This window comes from Triturus cristatus, chromosome 7 (genome assembly GCF_964204655.1).
Source record: "Triturus cristatus chromosome 7, aTriCri1.1, whole genome shotgun sequence".
NCBI classification, from domain to species: Eukaryota; Metazoa; Chordata; class Amphibia; order Caudata; family Salamandridae; genus Triturus; species Triturus cristatus.
The window spans coordinates 1351444067-1351465984 of NC_140590.1; the positions used below are offsets into that span (position 1 = coordinate 1351444067).

At 44.4% G+C, this 21918-nt stretch overlaps 1 protein-coding gene across 1 annotated transcript in view; it reads left to right on the forward strand.

The window, feature by feature from the left end:
• Nucleotides 1–21918, forward strand: part of LOC146812046 (src-like-adapter 2) — a 335850-nt gene that overhangs the window by 71182 nt on the left and 242750 nt on the right. The window contains exon 2 of the mRNA XM_085619021.1: nucleotides 6901–7020. Coding sequence (XP_085475147.1) covers nucleotides 6951–7020 — 70 coding nt within the window. The 5' untranslated portion in view covers nucleotides 6901–6950. The remainder of the gene's footprint in view (nucleotides 1–6900; nucleotides 7021–21918) is intronic.

Below are 21918 nucleotides of genomic sequence, written 5' to 3' on the forward strand. Positions count from 1 at the left end.
GATGTCCAGGACGAGTCGTGCGGAGGCATTCTGTATGCGCTGGAGTCTTTTCTGTAGTTTGGCTGTGGTTCCGGCGTAGAGGGTGTTTCCGTAGTCCAGTCGGCTGGTGACGAGTGCCTGGGTGACCGTCTTCCTGGTTTCGGTGGGGATCCAGCGGAAGATCTTACGGAGCAAGCGCAGGGTGTTAAAGCATGAGGAAGAGACGGCGTTGACTTGTCTGGTCATCGAGAGGGAGGAGTCCAGGATGAAGCCCAGGTTGCGTGCGTGGTCCGTTGTCTTGGGAGTGGTGCCCAGGGCAGGGGGCCTCCAGGAGTCGTCCCAGGCGGAGGGGGCTGATCCCAGGATGAGGACTTCCGTCTTTTCTGAGTTCAGTTTCAAGCGGCTGTTCTTCATCCATTCAGCGACGTCTTTCATCCCTTCGTGTAGGCTGGCTCTGGCGGTGGCGGGGTCATTGGTGAGGGAGAGGATCAGCTGGGTGTCGTCGGCGTAGGAGATGATTTTGAGGTTGTGTTGGCGTGCAATGGCTGCGAGAGGGCTCATGTAGACGTTGAAGAGGGTCGGGCTGAGTGATGATCCTTGAGGTACGCAGCAGATGACTTCAGTGGCCTCGGATCTGAACGGGGGGAGGCGGACTCTCTGGGTTCTGCCGGCGAGGAACGAGATGATCCCCTCCAGTGCCTTTTCTCGGATGCCGACGTTGCTGAGGCGCTGTACTAGGGTGCGGTGGCAGATAGTGTCGAACGCTGCGGAGAGGTCCAGGAGGATGAGGGCCGCTGTTTCCCCGTTGTCGAGCAGGGCTCTGATGTCATCGGTGGCTACGATCAGGGCGGTCTCGGTGCTGTGGTTGGCTCGGAAACCGGATTGCGAGGGATCGAGGGAGCCATTCGTCTCGAGGAAGGCGGCGAGCTGTCTGTTGACTGTCTTCTCGATGACTTTGGCAGGAAAAGGGAGGAGCGAGATGGGGCGGAAGTTCTTGAGGTCGGTGGGGTCCGCTGTTGGTTTCTTCAGTAGGGCGCTGAGCTCAGCGTGCTTCCAGCTCTCCGGGAAGGTGGCGGTGGTGAAGGAGACGTTGATGATGTCCCGGAGTTGGGGTGCGATGATGGAGTCAGCTTTGTTGAATACGTGGTGGGGCAGGGGTCGGTTGGTGATCCGGAGTGGATGGTGTTCATCGTGCGGGTGGTGTCTTCGGTGCTGACCGGGGTCCAGTTGCAGATGGTGGTGGTGGGAGGCGTTGGTTCGGTGGGTGGTTGCGTGGTTGGTGCGCCGAAGCTGTTGTGAATGTCAGCGATCTTGCGGTGGAAGAATGAGTATAGTATACTTCCAGAGGATAAACAACAACCTTAAAATGTGGTCGATAGGACTAACTTTTGACTTAAACCCTGCTTAGCTTGGGGACAAGATCTCTAGGCCCCGAATCCAATCGTTAACTTTGCTTAACAATTATCTAGCATAGACTTACTGTAGGGCATCTAAGAGGCTAAGTGGACAATACTTACTGGGGTTTCTCCGATCCCCCTTTTTAGGTCTCGCCTACGCAGCGCGCAGGCGTTGCATAGGAGACATTTAGCTGTCGTGCAGCTCTTTTTCAAAGCACATACTCGTGCTTGTGGCGGCATGCGCCTTGCGGGAGTGCGCAGCGGCGCGCCACAAGCACGAGTATGTGCTTTGAAAAAGAGCAGACTGCTCTCCCGAGTGCGCGCGCACCACTCGCGGGTGCACCCCTCCGCCTCTCTCTCCCGCTGCAACCTGCACGCCTTTTTTTTAAAGCTTTCAGCGCGAGGCGTGCGCTTGTTTTCTTTTAGCATTCCAGTGGAGTTTTTCCTTGCTCTCCACGTGTACTTCTTATACCTCACATCCTTGTCCCCCTTCAGATTGTTACCACCCCCACCCAATTGTTGTATACAGCACAGCAACAGGGCCATGTTTATCCAAAGATCGGACGTTGTAATGTTTAGTTTCTTATCTCCTATCTTCCACATGTTGCACCAAAGCAAAGGCCATGGCACACAAAGGCATCGCTTATGGTGCTGGGAGAGAGGGTGTGCCAAGCGAGTACTCTCACTCAGCCACAGTTTAAGGGAGATGAGCGACTGTAACAAGTTCTCTTCTGCCGGATGCTTTCTGGGGCTGTGGCACAGCAGCAAAATGAAACAGTTCAGTGCCAGTTCCAATTCTAATAAAAAGTAAATGGTAAGCATTTTCCTTGAATTTTTTTACAATTTTCAGACAGCTGTTAAGTACATGCAGCGAGTTCCCTATTCTTAAGCTCAACCATGTCTACAGTGATTTTCAGTTTCCTGCTTGAAATCTGAAAAGTAAACACGCCTTTTATAGCAATTGAGAAAAATTGAACAGGTCCTAACGCAAAATATTGCAAGAGCATTTAGAGGCCCGGAGCATGAGAGGGAGACTGGTATCCAGAGACACATTTTGTCTTACATAGTCCTGCAACAGAAGCTAGACGTGAGAGACCTCTCCATAGAGGAGAGAACCCTCCGACAGTGCTGGCACAGGAGCATGAAGAGAGTGAAAATCACACGGCCCTATGCGCCGGAGATCCCATTGGGAGTGCTGACAGCGTTACCGCACGGCGGTGACTGGTCCCCGCTGGCGGAGTGGGAGGAGCTGGGGCTGCAGATGGTGGGAGACCTATTTGTTGACGGGGCGCTCGCCCCCTTTGAGGTATTACAGGAACAGTTTGGTCTCCCCGAAGGGAGTTACCTCCTACACGCGGCGGTGAGCGCAGCGATACAAAAGCACTGGAAGGAGGGGCTGGCGGAACCCGCCGTGGCCCTGACCTGCCAGTATGTGGTGATGGCGCCGGGAAGAGTGAAGGCGGTGACCTGCCTCCACTCCCGACTGCTGCGAGAAGGTATAGAGCCGCTTACAGCTCTTAAGGAGAAATGGGAGGGCAGCATAGGCAAACACATCCCGGACACAGTGTGGAGTCATATCATACGGAGAACGTGGAGGGGGAGTAGGAATGCCCGCTTTCAGCAGGTACACTTCTTCGTGATGCATAGGGCCTATCTGACCCCGGGAAGGATTCGGAGGCATTTTAAGGTGCAGGATGCGGCATGCCCGAGATGTCTAGTGATTGGAGCGGAGTTCGACCACCTCTTATGGGGGTGCCCCAGACTGGGGACATACTGGGCGGAGGTGGGGGAGCTTTTGAATGCAGTCACCGACCGGGAGGTGGAGTTTGACATGGCGGCCTGCTTACTGCTCTGGTTTCCTCACACGGCGAAGACGAAAGTGACGAGTACATTTATAGACCTAGGTCTCATGCTGGCCCAGAGAGAAATTACATGGCACTGGAAATCCCGGGGGGGTCCGTCATATGGGAGATGGCTGGCTTCGCTGCTGAAGTGGGCTGGCTGTGAGAGTGTGATTAGAAGGCGACAGGCGACCAGGGCAAGAAATGAGAAGGGATTGGAATGGGTGAGGGCATGGGAGCTGATAGTACAGGCTGTGAAGGATTACCGGCTGGAGAGTGCAGAGCGGGATGGCCCGGAGGGCGGGGTTCCATGAGGCCAGTGAGATACATGCAAGGTAGACAGCAGTGAAACCAATGCACCAAATTTCATGGTCGGGACCCATGCCAGCAGTAGTTGGGGGGTGGGCAGGGGGGGGGGGAGTTTCTGGGATGTTGTAGCAGGGTGATGATGGTTCACAGGGGATTGAGGCGAAGGGGTAAAAAAGCAGATATTATAATGAGCTGTTGACCTGCTCATCTGTGCAATGATCGACATGACATTCAGAATCTTTACATTAATGTGCCGCCCGGCCTCAGGGATGTGGGCTAAATGGCTGTGTATATTGTTGTGACGAGGGGTGGGCTCTGAGGTATCATGTGTACTTAGGTTGACGTCACGGAGTTCTCATTCTTAATTCTGCAATAAAAAAACGTTTAAAAAAAAAAAATGAGAAAAATTGAATTCAATATGAAAGAGTCAAGATAGCTTTAGAAAACGGTTTCCTTTATTTTTTTTTATCTTACGTCTTTTCCTAAAATGCCACCATTGGCAATAACTTAGCACTTGGATTCTTAGAGGAGAGCTATTGGCGTTACCATTGCTCTTTTTTTTTTATTCTGCTTTAGGACTTCAAACGCTTGATGGCCTACCTACTTACATAGTTACCAACAGTATTCAGCAGTCTTGAAAAAGGACTAACATTTTTGGTGCCTACAAGGGAGCTCCAGTAAGTGTGACTCTAAGTTAGTGGGAGAGTGAGTACTAGATGTTCACAGGGAGAAAACAAATCCTGCATGATTTTGTGCTGCAAATTGTATCTTATTCTTTGCAGGCTCTTCCAATGGAGGTGTCACTCTTGGATCACTAAGTATTCACCTGCCTTAATCCAGTTTTCATCTTGCATACCAAGAATACTTGCTTCCTAATAGTCAAACAGTCTGAGTAATTCTGTGTACAAAGGCAGAACCCGAGAGCACACAATGTCTAAACCCAAGAGGTGCACAACAGGATGATGGTGCCTAAAGCTGCAGGATATATATTTTCAGATGGCAGTGTTTCTAGGTCAGGCTCGATTTACTTTGTAGAAAAGACTGTTCCAACTTAAGGTATTTTTCAGCGTGAATTAAGCAGTAGGTTACGTTATGCAATCTTTATTTCTGAATTACGCCATAAAAGACAGAAAACAAATACAAGCATTCCAAATACAAAATCTTACATAAAAATCCATTAGGAAAATGAGTTTTTATCCTTCTCCATATTTGTTAAAACATTAAGAATGTTAAAAGGTCTTTAAAAATTAGATTGACACAACTTCACATAGTGATTGTCCACATGTGATTGGTGATGTGTGAGTAGTAAGTACATATACCGTGCATACTCAAACACGCAATATAAATAATATTTTTCGAAACATTAATGATCAAATATTGGGACCAAGCCCTTGATCGTTTGGAATTAAAGTGTGTGTGCCTTTTTAAAAATTGTTTATTGCTATTTGTAGTCCTAGGTGTTGTGGTTAACTGAAGCAGATTAGATGGACTTCTTCCTAATACACCATATCGCTAACAAATATTTTGACACTGCAAATACAATATGCTGGCTAGAGTCAGTTTGGAGCATTCTCAAGGCCTCCATATACCTGTCAAACCCCAAATTCCTACGGATAGTTTAAATCCATTTTGACCTAGCCAATCTGTACCTTAGGCAAAAGAACATAACGTGCCCCAGTTTCAGTAGATCTACCACAGGTCAGGCATACATGATAATCTCCATTAGAACAAGCCTTGGTATAGCCAATAGGTCTCGCCTTTGGGAACTTATAAGTGCTTAGCCATGCAACAGTTAATGTTGTTGCACCAATGATATTGTGCTGCATAACTAAACACTTATAAGGTCCCAAAGGCGAGACCTATTGGCTATGCCAATGCTTGTTAAACTTGGGTATGATTTCAGCCCCTTCACTTGTGTCCGGGATAGGGACTCCTGCAACTATGGTATTGGTCAACCAATTGACATAGGGGGCCCATACAGACAAGTCATGGAGAAACACGTTGCCAGGGATTCGATCTGGTCTTGGGGCGATGCCCTGTTTGGTTGAGATAATAGCCAGCCTAGTCTTCCTGAGTGAAAAATATGGACCCAATGAAATGTGGTTAGAAGATGTAACAGGTTGTACAGGGGTGTCTATTGGTGGCTGCTTGTAAAGTGGGTAAAATTATCCACCCAGGCCCCGGGATTCAGGTGACTCTATCTCTGGGGTTGAAGCCCTACTCCCATTGCCAATATTGTTCCAGAACAAGGAATTATACCCCATTTTTGCAGCCATCACCAGATCTCCCAAGCACGCTTCCCCCCAGGCTGACTGAGCTAATTTAGTTGTCTCCTTGGAAATGCCTTTTAAAGCCCGCAACTCTTGAAGGTTCCTTTTTTTGTAGTGTGGCTATTAATGTTTTTTTGGCATCACAGTGCACCTTTGTGTACCATAAATTACTTTTCGTCTTATATTTTTTTAGGTACTGCTTTCTTTGGGGAGGGTTTAGTAAAAATCAGTTTTCAAGTCTAGAGTCAGGTTGGTGTGTGTGTCTAAGGATAAAACCTGCAAAGAGGCTGGGGTGGCGTCTGGTGGGAAGGCCTCTACAAAGGTTTTATATACTTTTGTAAGGGTTCCTTGGTTCTTTAATAATTTGCCAATAGTGGAGCAATAGCTGAAGGAGCTGGGATAGGAGGGGTTTTAAGACCATGGCACAGTAGTTTAACACACAAGGGATAATGATCACTTTCCTCCCTAGTGTCTATATGAAAATCTTCCAAACTGTCCTACATAGAAGCCTTTATTATAATATAATCAATTTTTTAGACTAACTTGCCCTTCCCAAATGTCAGGGCTTTCTTCTTATCGGATAGAGACCAGCAATTGCAGTGTGAAGCATGCAACCTGTAATGCGGCGACTGAGCTGGGGACTAGCTGCTTCGAATTGCGGGACGGTGTGCCCCAGCTCCCATCTCCCTCTTCTAGGATCATGTCGTAACCATAGATAGGCTCAAAGTTAATGTTGAGGTCTCCCACTCCTGTAGAAGTTAAATCAACACTTTACTATTCGGCTTGACGTCTTTTTTTTACCCGTTGATATGGTACAATAAATAATAGTGACATTTTGTGAGCAGCAGTTTTACAAAGGCTGGCATAATGAATATTCAGTGCACCCCCTAGTATGTTCTTGTCTAAAGATTTCACTCATCGAGGTAGAGTCTGTGCTAACTCAGGAAATGAAAAGTTTCAGGAAATGGTAAACCGCAACAAAGCGCTCTCTCAAACCCTGTTTACATGGTGCAGGTGCTATGTTAAGATCTTGCTTTGGTTCGTAACTGAATGTCATGACTTTCTGTAAATAAGCGTTTAGAAAACCACCTTAATTCCTTTCAGATATATGCTGTGTGAAACGTTTCACTGACACCATACATTCAGTGACGGTGATGGGGAGCCTACCCAGCAAAAGAAGGTGCCCATCAGAAAATTCCTTGAACATCCAGTCTACACAGATGGGTAAGTACACTGTGTTACATTTTATTATTTTTAGGTAGTTTTAATTTGTCAGTATTTCTTTTTCTTTTTTACTAAAAATATTTGTGACCAGTGTGTTTTTATTTTTCGTTCTCCGCCTCTGGGATGTTGTACAGCTTAAGATATTGAAAGATGATGTGTGTTTTATTCTTTTCTCAGGATGTAGCTTTACTAGCTTGCTTAATCTCCAATAGCTTGCTAAATCTCCACAACGGCCCCCACAATAGCTTGCTTAATCTCCACAACGGCCCCCACAACGCTAAGGATGCCTGGCCTCCACCTTGGGGGTGCCCAGGAGTGGACGCCTCATAGGGAAAGCCAGGATGGGTTCCACAGCGGTATTCGTACAAGCGCCTTGAGACCCTTGCGGGTGAGTAGTGCGCTATACAAGTATCAAATTTACATTTTACATTTACATTTACATTTTACATTTACATTTTTACATTTACATTTACATTTTACTATCTTATTTAAATTAGCATGAGTGAGTGACTTGTGAGTAGCACGATCTCACCAACAGAAGAGTAGCTTCCAATGGTACAGCAAGCTCAGTAGCATCGAGACGTAGGATTCTGAGGGGTCCAATTCACCCTGATTACGGCTGTATTTTTCTACCCTGTGGGGGCCGTTGCCAGGCGCTGCTGAACAAAGCTTCAATCAGTCCTGCAGAAAAAAGTGATGGATAAATTAGATTTAAAAAGATGTCTTACCTCAGTATTGCTCGTAAGTGAGTATAGACCGGTCAGCAAGCTTCTTTTAGAATGAGCGTGGATAAGGCGAAGGGATGTGGCTTCTTGTAGAAATACACTTCATTGCTAGAGTGGAGACTGTTCATTGTGAAGAAAGGGATGCAGTCTGCCAATGCATCACTACACTCCTGCTTTGATGATCAACTTTAATATTGATGGTTTGTGACAGGAAGATGTTTAAGACAAAATTGAAAAATATTCAAGAAGACCACCACCCCCCTAGATAGAATGCTCCTAGGATGTAAAAATATAAGATTATCGGAGTTTAACAATGGATCACGGTATGTATCAATCTAGAGATCTCTTTCAGATAGAAAAAGCTTTTCGAATATGAGCGGATTTACACTAACTTCCATTACTTCATCTGAACTTAAAGCAGTAATAACTTTGTGAACAATCCTGGTTCCAATCTAACTAAAGTAGTTAATCTGTTAGTTCAGTCCTGAGGGATGTTTCCAAAGTTTAAGAGGAATTCTGTCCTGACGCCACCTTTAAAGTAAGCTATGTGGAACTCAGTGTCTGGGTCAGCCTTGCTCCATCTCAGTCCTATCATGGGCGTTTACATTTTTGGAAACTCTGGTGTTGGAGCAGGTGCTTGGTTTCTTTCAAAACTTGAGTTGCCAGGATGTCCATAAAGGAACCTTTTGTCTGAAGCATATGAAGGAAAATGTAATGGTGTCTGTGAAGGATGCTAGGATCTGTAGTACATGTTTGTGCATACAGAGAAATACCATTGTTTACGTTTTCAGGAGTCATGTCGCTTTGGATCAACTATGCTTTATTAGAGCTTTCACCAGTGTTGCAACTATTTTCCTGATGAGTAAAGCAAAAGGACTTAACAACGAAGCTATTTTAGATTAACTTTTTATTAATTTATGTTTTGGCATAAACACATACCATTGTCCACAAACATTTGGCTGGTAAGGCACAAAGAAACTATTAATAGAAGTAACAACTATTAAAATCGCTACTCCCTTTTCCACCACGTTTTCCATTCGTTTGCCATGTCACCTTCAGTTCAACCAAGCTGCCCCCTCCCGCAGGGATACGTCCATGACCCCTCTGCATCTAGCTTTTAGGACCAGTTAGAGGACCGCTCGCTCGCTGGTGTCTGTCTCTAGGAAATTGAGTCAATGATCATCTGTTCATTTCAAATAATGATGTTAATGATTCCATTGCAAGGAGTCCCCATGTCTGTAGCCATTCCTCTCAGGTCGAGGTGCGTTTTTCATACAAAGACGGCGTGTGAGGTGAATCGCAGGGGCCAAAGTCAGGTATATGGTTTCCGCTTTGGGCCCAGTAGGATTTGGCTCCTCCGTGGGGGAGACCCTGTAGTATTACCCCTGGCTGCCATTGGATACAAGTCTTCCAATATCTGCCGAATTTTGGAAAGTGCCAGAAGTTGTGGAGCAGTGAGTCGGTCTTTCCACAACCTCTCAGCAGAGGGGTAATCTCGCATTGTTCCACCAATTACGTTTTTCGGGTACCAGTAGGTGAGGATTTTTTACATGGTTCCCCTTCCATTCACATTTCTCCAGTTCATCAGCTGTTATTGTTCTCCCATGCTCTGCCCCCCATGTTTTTTGACAAGTGCTATATGGATGCCTAAATTAATATTATTTTTTTACATAAGATGAAGTCCAGATGTTTGTTGTGTTCACTTCATTTGACCCATGTCTGAGACTGTGTGAGCCCCCCTGACACTCTGTCCCTTGTTGTCTGATGTATTTAGGTATCTAAGCCTCTCTGTTTCTGGAAGGCCAAATTCTTTTTCATACTCCTCAATATAAAGAATTCAATATCCGACATTTGCCGTTGCCCTACATTTTAAGGCTGACACCCCCAGCCCAGGTATGAAATTGGTATTCTTGCATATAGGGGTGAAGGGGGATGGATGTGTTGTGAAGCCCTTGGTCCTTTCCAGCTTGCCCCACATATCGACCATCGCTCTAGTCCGCGAAGATGAGTATAGCCCCCTGCTCCTGTGTTCTCTCCACCCACTGAACCTCCCACAACGACATTCCTGCATGGGCATTGTCTATATAGTGGCATTGTCTGTCAGCCTCAGCACTTCCCCATTCTACGAGGCATAGGATTTGTAAAGCTTGGAAGTAGGCAGCCAGGAGTGAAATCATAGTATGACACCCTCCCTCGGGTATCCATGAGGTACAAGAGTCTATTTGCAACCCTTGACTTCCTACGCCCCACCCTCATGATGTTGTTAAGGGTCAGTTGGATATTGATGGATAGGTGGGGGGGTTGAGAATTGGATAGTTTGGAACAGGTAGAGGATCTTACAAATCAACATCTTCACTGTGGTAATGTTGCTGAATGATGAGAACTGTTGTATGTGCCACTGTTATAATTATTTTCGGATTCCTGCAAGTAGTGGCGGGTAGTTAAGGGCCATCATTTGTGCTAGATAGTACACTGTTTTAGTAGTCTACTGTGTAGCTGCGAGCACACAGAGAGCCTGCAGCTGGTCAGGGTGGGTGTTAAAAACTAAGGCTTCAGGTTTTGTGATGCTGACTTTAAATCCAGAAAATGTGTTGTATTTCTCTACTTTTATCGTGAAATGAGGAAGGGATCGGATTCTGTGATTGATAGCATAAGGCTATAGATGAACACTGTTGTTTTGAAGTTGTCCATACCCTTTTAGACAGTCTTCCATATTAGGCCTGCACAGGGTTCAAGTGTTATGGCTAATAAGATCGAGCACATTGGGCAACCTTGTTGTGTGCCTCTCTCAGCTGTAAGGAGTGGACCTGCCAGGAAGTGCCATTCATTCTTGATAGCTAGCCATTAGCCATATCCGTAACCCGGGGCAAGCAGTTGACTATATCCGATCCCTTCTCTACATCTAGAGAGTGGAGCAAGGTGTCCTTTCATGTTCTTTGGATATTTTCTGAAATGTGGAGGACTGACTTCATATGATCTACACATTGACAGCCTAGAGTCATGCCAGACTGGTCCGAGTGTATTATTCCCAACATCATGGGGTTCAGTCTAGTGACTGAGATGCCTGCAAATAGTTTGGAATCGAAGTTTAGGAGGGAGAGTAGCCTCTTGAATGCATGCTGGGATAGGTCTTTACCTGGTTTCTGGATAATTGATGAAGAGACATTCAGCATAGAGTTGGATTCCCTACTGTTTCTCCAAATTAGCTGTACTGGAATCAGCTCCCTATTCATCTGAGACAATGTCCCGATCATCTCCAATTTAGGAAGCTCCTTAAGACCATCCTATTCTGATCCCCTCATTAGCTTTTCCTGCAGCCCTGTGCATAGCGCAGAGATACTCCTTCAGGGGTCGATTCAGGCGCTATATAAATAGATAAATTACAGAAAATAGAGTCTTGCTAATATTCGGGACAGAGGTCTTCAGAAGGTTTGTAAAATAAAGCAGTGAAGCCACCCCAGCCCTGGCATTTTCCCCACTTTCAATCTGTGTATGCTGCTAACTTTCTCTTCCATACCTGTTGATTGTTCCAGGGGCTCTGCTTGTTCCTGTGTCACATCCTGACCCTGGTATGAGGGTATATAGGACTTTGTCTGGGACTACTCTATCAGTTTCTCTTCGTAGATGTTGTTAAAAGTTATGGAAGACCCGGGCAATGTCCTCATCCTCTGTGGCTAGTTACCCTGTCTCGTCCACTGTTCCATCTACCTTCTTGGTGCACTCACTTGTTGGCTAGGAACCTGCCCACTTTGTATCCTGGGCATATATATCTCAGAAGGGCATATTCTGCCTTGTCCAGTCCATTTTGTACACTTGAGAGTGAAATGCATGTTTTTGCAGCACATCTCAGGCACCTGAGGATGTTTATGTAGTGCCTTGAGTGTGACCAGATCGTGCTTGAGTTTTGCCCTCATGTCTTCATATGCAATGTTCAGGCACTAGGATGCCAAAATCAAGATTCCTTGTAGAACTACCTCTAGGATGGTATTCCTTTCACAAAATTCTTGGGAAGAAGGAACTCTTGTTGTATTTTTATTTTTGTTTATTATTTTATTATTTGCTTAGCATCCAACATATACAGAACAATATATATAGCCTAATATTATACGTCCAATCCAGAGGGTGACAAAGATGCGATCAGTGTCACAATGTGAAAACAGTTAAAACCCAAATCTAGTCTTCTATCATGTAATCCAGTAACCCTTCAGCCCCCACTAGATGTAATATTTAGCATCCCAGGGCTGGATTATCAGATCTCTCCAGCAGGACTGGATTCTGGGGCGTTCTATCCAACACGGTCAAACCCGGGAATCTCTGCGCCCCCCTAGCCAGGTAAGACATGAGGTGGCCCCATAAGTTCGCTGGACTTGAGGTTACTGGGAGCATCAGTGCATAGGTTTCAGTACCGTCATTACAGACTGTGAGGTCTTAGAGCAAGTCATTGACCTTTGATGTGTTGCTGCTTCCCCAATATAAGGGTCTATGTTTGGCCCTAAGTAGCGCCAGGGTGAAGTGCTGGTGCCCTCTGGTTTGTCATGTACATCATCCAGGGGTGTTTTGTTAGTGGATTGGCTAATATGTGTTAGTCTATCATCTGCTCTAGATTGTTTCGAGCTGCACACCTATAGGTGACAACAGAAGGCACTCCTAGGCTAGGTGTATAAAACCCGCATGTTCAGCCCTGCAACAAGTGCATCATTTGAAGTTTAGGTTCAAAGAGGTGCTGGGGGCCGGTGTGCTGAATGCCCTGTGTAGATATTTAAAATGCAAGAGTTTGTGCCAGTATGTAGTATCCTGGTGTCATGGTTTGCCTCTCCCATGTTTCCTTGTCCCTGGCTGCTCAGCCTGTGTGAGCGACATGTACAAGACGAAAAAAACAAGAGTTACAAGAGGACACACAACTGTGTCACTCTAAAGACATTATGCTACAAAGACAACATGTGAAACAGGTACAGCGACAGCTCGCAGTGCAGCCCCACCGTTGCCCATTACATCGGGCAGCCCCCAGATATGCGTGCTGTACTCCATCTCAAGGAGCTACAACAACAAGATGCGTCATGAGTGGAATGCTTGGAGGAGGTTGCTGTGTCTCAGACAAGGACTGCAAGTCCCAGGGGGCCTGTTGCTGATTGCCCGCACCTGAGCCTGCCACACATTATTTCACCGCTCGCAGCTCCCGCTTCGCGGGAGCCGCTTCGTGCTTGGAGCAGGTTGCTGTGTCTCAGACAAGGACTGCAAGTCCCAGGGGGCCTGTTGCTGATTGCCCGCACCTGAGCCTGCCACACATTATTTCCCCGCTCGCCGCTCCCGTTTCGCGGGAGCCGCTTCGTGCTTGGAGGAGGTTGCTGTGTCTCAGACAAGGACTGCAAGTCCCAGGGGGCCTGTTGCTGATGGCCCGCACCTGAGCCTGCCACACATTATTTCACCGCTCGCCGGTCCCGCTTCGCGGGACGCGCGCGGGAGTGCGCCGGGCGAAGCCCGGGCCAAGGGCGGGCCCGTGTGACCCCGTTAGAGACCGGATGAGGCCGGGCCCACTCTCTGAGACTGCTTACCCCATAAGGTTAGTCCTCATCAGCATACTGGTGTTAATAAGAGGAGTACACAGAAGAAGCTTGCTGTGTTTTGTTTTAATTCAACTTCCCATTGCATCTAAATATACACCTTAGGATGAATCTGCGAGAGGGTAAGGGGAGAATTGGGCCACCTTCAGGAAGTATGGTGGGGACTTTAAACCAGTTTTTAATCAGAGCCAGCACGGTCCTTGCTCACGAGATAGCATTGACGGAGCGTCGTCTATCTCTTGATCCCCAATTGTTTAAACGATCATCTTTGGGCGTTATAGCGTCTGCACGTACTCCTGACCGTTCTTTTGTTGTAGACGCTGACTCCCCTGATAAGGCAAGTGATGCTGGTCAGTTTTCTAATGGGCCATTGGAAACTTTTGCATCGCTGGTCACTGATAATATATCCTACCATGTGGAGCCGGTCCAGACGGATGCAGTATCCACCCAAAGCAGCCCACCTCCACGTGTTGCTACAAGGTCAGCACCCCAACGTAAAAACAATGTTCCCGCTCCAATCCCAGATCCACCGCTTAAAAGAAAGCGGGGAGGGGGGCCCCAGAGACAGAAACCGGCGAAAACCCAAAGGACAAACACTAATGGAGGAAGTACTATTTCAACAATGGTAGCGACGGGGGAATCGGCCCTTAGTGAGCCTGGAATTTTGACTTCAGCGACCATGGGTGTTTCCTCTGCTGAAGCTAATGAGGCTATGTGGAACAAACTGGGGGATTAAATTGTAACATCTTTAACTCCTATTATCCACAGATTGACTAAGATCGAGGAGAGACTCAATAATTTTGAACTGAAGGTCATGACCAATCATAGTACTATAGAGGGTTTACTGACACAAGCCAACCGATTATCTACATCTAAAGAGTTGAGAAATGCGGTAGCAACTAATTCTAAATTATCAAATCTACCGCCAACTAGGCTAATGTCATTGTCGTCAGGGAACACTGGTACTGTGTCTATTAACCATGAAGTTGGGGTAACATATGTGGGAAGTGAAGTGGGTGAGATAGAGAATGTGCCTAGTGGTTCTAGTCTAGTTAATCAGGGTGCTCGGGGAGGGGAGGATAGTAGATTATGTATAGGGCTAGTAGGTGAAAATGTACAACAGCCAATTACCCGTGCACCAGTAAACCGGGTTAGCTCTATACCAGGGCGTTATGGCCGAGGGTACCCCTGAACGTGCGAGGGACTGGATAATAGCCCAGCTTTAGAGGGTTCTCGAGTCTTACATCTTCCCCCGGCCGCAGCCCCTTTGGTGGTGGTTCTGAAGAACGTCCCAGTATTACAGGAAGGCCAGATTGAAACCACTGATCAGTTCATGGCTAAAACCATGCACTGGCTTACGACACAACTGAAGGAGGTTGGGGTATAGGACTGGGATATCTGTAACCAGGTGATTATGGTCAGACGATCTCCATGGGTAGGTATTCTACAAAGGATAGGAGAGGGGATTGTATAGTTGTTAACTTTAATAATGAGAATGTCGTCAGATTTCTTTTAGACCATCTAGGTAGTACCAATCTAGAGTATCATACAAGGAAAATCTCTCTTCTGCCCCTAGGGTTCTTTTATAGACCCCGTCATACCCCTATGATGGGCTGGGTGATTTTGCATCCAGTGAACCACGCAAGGGCACCCCACAGAATCCCACACAGACCACCTGACTTAAATTTAGTTAATAGATTTGCTCCTCTCTCTGGTTTAGATGCCTGTGATTGACTACCAACTGTAAACTCGCCCCTCTCAGAGAACACTGCTGCCCGGCCCATCTCCTCTTCTGTGAATGATACGAGCCCCCAGCAAGCTATACCACCTTCCCCAGAGAGCAGTATGATTAGGTCTTTTTCAGACAGGAGGGTTAGCATTGCTCCCCCCTTATTAAATATAATATCATGGAACATTGCTGGTCTTCAAACAAAAAGAACCTCTAGTGAGTGGTCGTGCTTTATAGAGAATCATGACATCATTATGTTCCGGGAGACTTGGCCACTGAATACGATTTTTCGCCCTGGGTATCTGGCTTTTGTTAAATCGGCTATTGCAAGTCATAAAGGGAGACCATCTGGGGGTTTGCTCATATGGGTTAGACAGCAGGCATGTTGCCAGGTGGAAGAGTTAATAATAGATAACCCTGACATTCTGGTTAGGAGGAGGGAAAGCCTCTCCTACAATCTCTAAACTTGATTAATTCATTAAACCACTGAAAGGGGTAAACCATCTAGTAGTAGCGGGTGATTTTAACTGTACATTTGAGCCCCTGGGCATAGAAGATGGAAGCTTGTCCAGGGAGGAGGATGCGACCTGGGGTATGCCATCGCTGGACCTTTCCCCGATTAATAAATGGTCAGAGGTGGTCCTCCAGCTAAAAAGGTTATCTCTGGAAATGGGCCTGAGGGCTGTAAATGGAAGGTCAAAATCAGATTATGAGGGTACCCATACTTTTAATAATGGGATAAGAAGTAGCAGAATTGACTACTTCCTCATCAATTTGGAACTGTGGACTAGGCTAGAGGATATGAAGGTCCAGAATAGACCGGAGAGTGACCATGACCCCTTAATTGTAACTCTTTAAATTATTGGGCAACCTACGGCAAGGGTAGGTACTGAAATAACCATAGCTGAAGTGACTATGTCCAATGATTGTCGTAGATTAAAGTGGGCATTGGTCTCAGAGGATGAGGGTACTATGGACCTGATAAAGCTAACCCTTGAAGATACTTTATTAGTCCTCTCACAGCTTGATCTGCATGAGGCCTCTCTTCCTGCCCTTACAAAGGTTCACGAGGAGCTATTTATAAAGTTGAAAGTTTTCTTTTCTACCAAAAATAATAGGAGCTCCAAGCAGGTCATACAGAAATCTGCAAAATGGTATGATGGGGCATGCAGGGCTGCTTTTAGTCACCTCTATCAAGCTGTTAGGTCAGGATTGCCGCGAGAAGTTAGGGAAGCTAGGGTTGCATATAAGGAAATCCAGCGAAGGGCAAAGAAGACCTTTGATGAAAAAAGATGGCAGGATTTATCAAATGCAAGTAATGGGAAAAACTGGGTGCGGTTCTGGCAAACAGTGAAATGGGGTAGTGGTAATATAGGGCCGTCACCAAATAATAATGTCCCTCCCGAAGCATGGGTCATGCACTATCAGACCCAGTTTGCTTCAATGAATAGTAGTTCAAGCCATTATCTATGAGCAATGTGCGACACCGTGCTAACTTTTGATATAGGGGAAATTGAGAGAGCCTTGGATAGTGTGGCAGCAGGTAGGGCTCCAGGGCCGGACTGTATTCCAGCAGACATTTTTAAATTTGGCAAGAAAAACTGGCTCAAATATATACATCATTTGGCCAATGGACTTGCAAGAGGTGCTCCCCTGCCAGAATCCTGGCGCAGGGCAGAGATTATTCCTATTTACAAAAAAGGGGATTGTGCCAGCCCAAGTAACTAAAGGCACATAAGTATCATAGATACCATGCAAAAGATTGTGGACAGACTTGTGCTGACTAGGGTAAATACTTGGATAGATGACCAAGAAATTCTATCCACTTTTCAAGCTGGCTTCCGCCCTCATGTCAGTTCTATCGATCAAGTTTTTAGATTCATGATGATCTATTGGAACACTGTCGTTTTAACAGGGGGGCTATCTATGCTGCATTTATAGATCTAAAATCAGCATTTGATTTGGTGCCCCGCTTTAAGCTGTGGGACTCACTTAAGGAAGTAGGGATGCCCCCTGCGATTTTAAATTTCATCATTAAACTTCATGAGTCTAATTATGCCCGGGTTCGGTCGGGTCAACAGGGAGAGATAACAGATAGGTTTCCTGTGACCAAGGGGGTACGGCAGGGCTGTGTTTTGGCCCCCACCCTCTTTTCTCTGTTTATAAATAATGTTATCTCATACTACTCTGAATATCCAACTGATGCTCCTACTCTTGCTGGCGTGAGGGTTCCACTTTGAATGTTTGCAGATGACACCTTAATTTTATCCAAAACACAATCAGGTCTGCAACGAGCCCTCGATAGATTCACTTTATTTTGTAATAACCATGAACTTACAGTTAATGTTGATAAGACTAAGTTCATGGTGTTGCATAAATATAAAAAAGTGAAAGGCAGAGTTGTAATGAATGGTGCACCGTTGAGGATGAATTGGAAGCCACAGATAGATTTACTAGCCCTTAGGCACAATCAATTAGCAGGTGCCCTTCTAAAAGAGTACCGGCTGTCTTATACTAAACCGGTAGGTCCAGCACTTGCCATATACAGTGGGAAAATCAGGGCTTCCATAATTTATGGTGCAGAACTTTGGGGCTTTGATAATCTAGGCCCCTTAGTCCTGGCCCAAAATAAGTTTTTGAGATCTGTGACTGGCCTTCCCCAATCATCCCCCCTCAAACCCCTACTTTTAGATCTAGGATGTATTTCTATTGAGGAGGCAGCGGGCTTTAGACCCCTTGAGTATTGGAGACAGCTTTGGACAACCCCTGAGTTAGTACCATATGCCAAAGCAGTTAAGCATATCAGAGAAGCTGATATGTCTTCAAAAATTACTTGGCTGAAAAAAATCAAGAGCACGCTGGTCGACATCGGGCTTAGGCACTTGTGGGAGGACCCAGAAGGGAATCAGTTTCCATCTAAAAATGATTTTAAATCTCTTTATTGGGACATGGTTTGTCTTAAGTCCCTGTCACTGGTGGATAATGCATCCCTGACAGGCCTCTTTTTAGATCATAAGTACGAATATATGTTGGAGGCCCATTGGGATGTCATTACGAGACCTGGTGACAGGAAACTGTATCACCAATTTAGAGTGGGTAACCTCCCACTTAAAATCTTTACGGCAAAATGGGGAGATGGAGACACAAAATGCACTGTGTGTACATCTCAGGATGAGTCCATACTCCATGTATTGTTTGTGTGCCCTGTGTATAAGGGTCCCCGTAATAAATAGATTAAGCCGATCTGCCGTAATATTGGCACAAGATCATCCCAAATAGCACTGCGTATCCTAAAGACAGATACAAGGGAATCTGTAGTCATAGCTATGGCAAATGTTTTGAGCTGGTCATGGGCCCTTAGAAGAAGGTTTGGCTGCTAATGCAGGCTCCATTTTGTATTAATGAAGAGGATAATATTATGCTGGATGTTTTCCCTCTGATGGTCATGTGGGAATATTGTTTTTTCTTTTTATGTGGCTCCCTTTTGATATATTTCTTATTTTTCTTAACATGACATAATTAATTTATGTCTTCTTTTTAAATAACAATCGAATGTATAAAGTGTGGTACATATGGTTTTATATACACATTGTTTTATATAATGTTTTTATATGTGTCTTTCATGATTGAAAAAATTATCAAATAAATTGAATTGAATTGGAGTGCTTGGGTGACTGGATGAGGAGTGACAGTTGGATGGATGGGGCTGAGCAGCTAGCAGGCTGCTCCCGGTGGGGCTTATGATATGGACTTTCACATTTGCTGTTGGACTTATTCTACCTGCTTACCTGATACCTGAATAAACCTACGTTGACATCATCTCTCCAGTGTGGTCTCCTGATTACTACACAGGGATATCCGCCCTGTTGTGTACAACAGGACACAGTCCATTGTGCAGCAGATAGGGTTGCGCCTAGGTCCTCGTCCCATGCCCGTCAGACCAGTATCTAAAGTTGTGATGTTTCCACGTGCCTTGAATTGTTGCAGTGTAAGGAAAAGACCGTCTGCTACAGGTGCCCAAAGTCAGACATGGCCATTTTAGTGAACATTTTCTGTACTGTCCCTTCCAAAGTGAGGGTCAACAAGAGTTTACTATAAAAACGAAGCACACGGGAAAGTAGGTAGGAACCGCCCATTCTGCCACACAGCGTGCGCCACGCCCAACTTGTCATAGCTACTGTTATCACTTCTCTCTGTGACGTAGGAAAAGCCAGGGAAAGTATCGACAATAGCGGGATGTCGTCTACCTGGTCCCGTTCTGGTATTAAGTAAGGGAGATGTGTGTTTGAGCGGCACCATTGGGCAGTGAAGTGATATTGTGCCACACAGTAATAAAATTCAAAATCACCCCCGCACCCCACACCCACCATCCATGGTGTCAATAGCCTCTACTGGTAACTAGACATAATATCGAATGGACCTAATATCGAAGTAAAAATATAGAATGGACAAAATATCGAATGGACATAATATAGTGGTTAAAAATATCGAATTGAAGGTAAGTAATATCGATTGTCAAAATTTCGAAGTATAAAATATAGGCATTAAAATGTATCGAATTTTTAATAATAGTGATTTTTTTAAAGTGTTTAGTATGTTAGTATATGTGTTAAAAGTGTATATTATTTTTGTAATGTACGTTTAATTTTTTTTACGTAATGAATTTTATGTTATTTAATATTCGCGTAATTTAATTCCGTAGCGGGTTGTGGGTTTATAGTGGAATAGGGTGGGAAGTAATTTAATTAAAGTAAATTAAATATTAATTTTGAGGAATTATGAATTATTTTAAATTTAATTTTGCGTTTTAGTTCTGTAGCGGGTTGTGGGTTTATAGGGGAATAGGGTGGGAAGTAATTTAATTGTAATAATGTAAATATTTTTTGTTATTTATTGGTATTGATTTCTAATTTATTGTTAATTAATTTTTAATTGGTCATTATTTTTTATTAATTGGTAATTCATTTTTATTAATTGATTAATTGATAATTATGTTAATTTTATTAATTTATTTTCCGTAGCAGGTTGAGTGTTTATAGGGGAATAGGGTGGGAAGTAATTTAATTGTAATTAATTACATATTAACATTATTTTTGTGTATTGATAATTAATTTACTGTTAATTAATTATTAATTGGTATATTTTTTATTAATTAATTTTTGTTATTGAAAATTAATTAGTTGTTAATTATGGATAGGTAATTAATTTTTAATCATTAATACTTATTTGTATTTATAATTGATTAATTATAAAATAATATGTAATTGGAAATTAATTTTAATTCATATTGTATTGTTATTGATATTTAATTTATTTTTATTAATATATTAAATCTTTACTTTCCCTACTGTTGCACTCACTGGAGTGGGAATAGTAATTTTTACCCCTACGCTATCCAACGCTTTCCCTACTGTTGCACTCTCTGGAGTGGGAATAGTAATGTTTACCCCTACGCTATCCAACGCTTTCCCTACTGTTGCACTCACTGGAGTGGGAATAGTAATTTTTACCCCTACGCTATCCAACGCTTTCCCTACTGTTGCACTCTTTGGAGTGGGAATAGTAATTGTTACCCCTACGCTATCCAACGCTTTCCCTACTGTTGCACTCTCTGGAGTGGGAATAGTAATTTTTACCCCTACGCTATCCAACGCTTTCCCTACTGTTGCACTCTCTGGAGTGGGAAATGGTCATTTTTACCCTCCCACTATCCAACGCTTTCCCTACTGTTGCACTCTCTGGAGTGGGAATAGTAATGTTTACCCCTACGCTATCCAACTCTTTCCCTACTGTTGCACTCACTGGAGTGTTAATAGTAATTTTTACCCCTACACTATCCAACGCTTTCCCTACTGTTGCACTCACTGGAATGTGAATAGTAATATTTACCCCTACGCTATCCAACGCTTTCCCTACTGTTGAACTCTCTGGAGTGGGAATAGTAATTGTTACCCCTACGCTATCCAACGCTTTCCCTACTGTTGCACTCTCTGGAGTGGGAATAGTACATTTTACCCTCCCGCTATCCAACGCTTTCCCTACAGTTGTACTCTCTGGAGTGGGAATAGTCATTTTTACCCTCCGGTTAACCAATGCTTTCCCTACTGTTGCACTCTCTGGAGTGGGAATAGTAATTGTTACCCCTACGGTATCCAACGCTTTCCCTATTGTTGCACTCTCTGAAGTGGTAATAGTAAATTTTACCCTCCCGCTATCCTATGGTAAAAATATTGAAGATTTTTTCTTAATGTTACGTTAATATATATATGTATTTAAAAAAAAAGTATGTTTATTTTTTTTAACTTAAATTAATTATTTATTAATTGTAAGGGTATTTAAGTATTTTTAAGTATGTTTTAGTTAATTATATTTATTAATTTATTAATTTTAAATTACTTTTAAGACATTTGAAAAAATTCTATATTTTGATTAACTATATTATTTACAACGATATTTTTGATTCAATATTTTTGTACTTACCTGTTTGAAGATAGGAATTCGATATTTTTGTTTTCGATATTTTTACCTCGATATTTTGTCAGGTCGATATTTTCAGCATCGATATTCTGTCAGTGATCCGCCTCTACTATCTCCTGCCCCAAGATAGAATGGCTTAAAAGTTGCTGGCCACAGATTTCCAGCCAAACCAAAACAACCATGTCTAGGTATTCCAGGATGGATTCAGCTGATTTCACCACTCAGGTCTCATACAGACACATGTGTGGTAGGCAGTGGTGGGAACACGGCCAATATATATTCATTATCCAAAAATGATGAGCCTGACTGGGTTGTGAATATGTGCATGTTGCTCTGTCGCCAATCTCGACGCAGGAGCCAGGACAGTGTCATGGATCGTGGGGAGCCTTGAGTAATGCAGAGTATT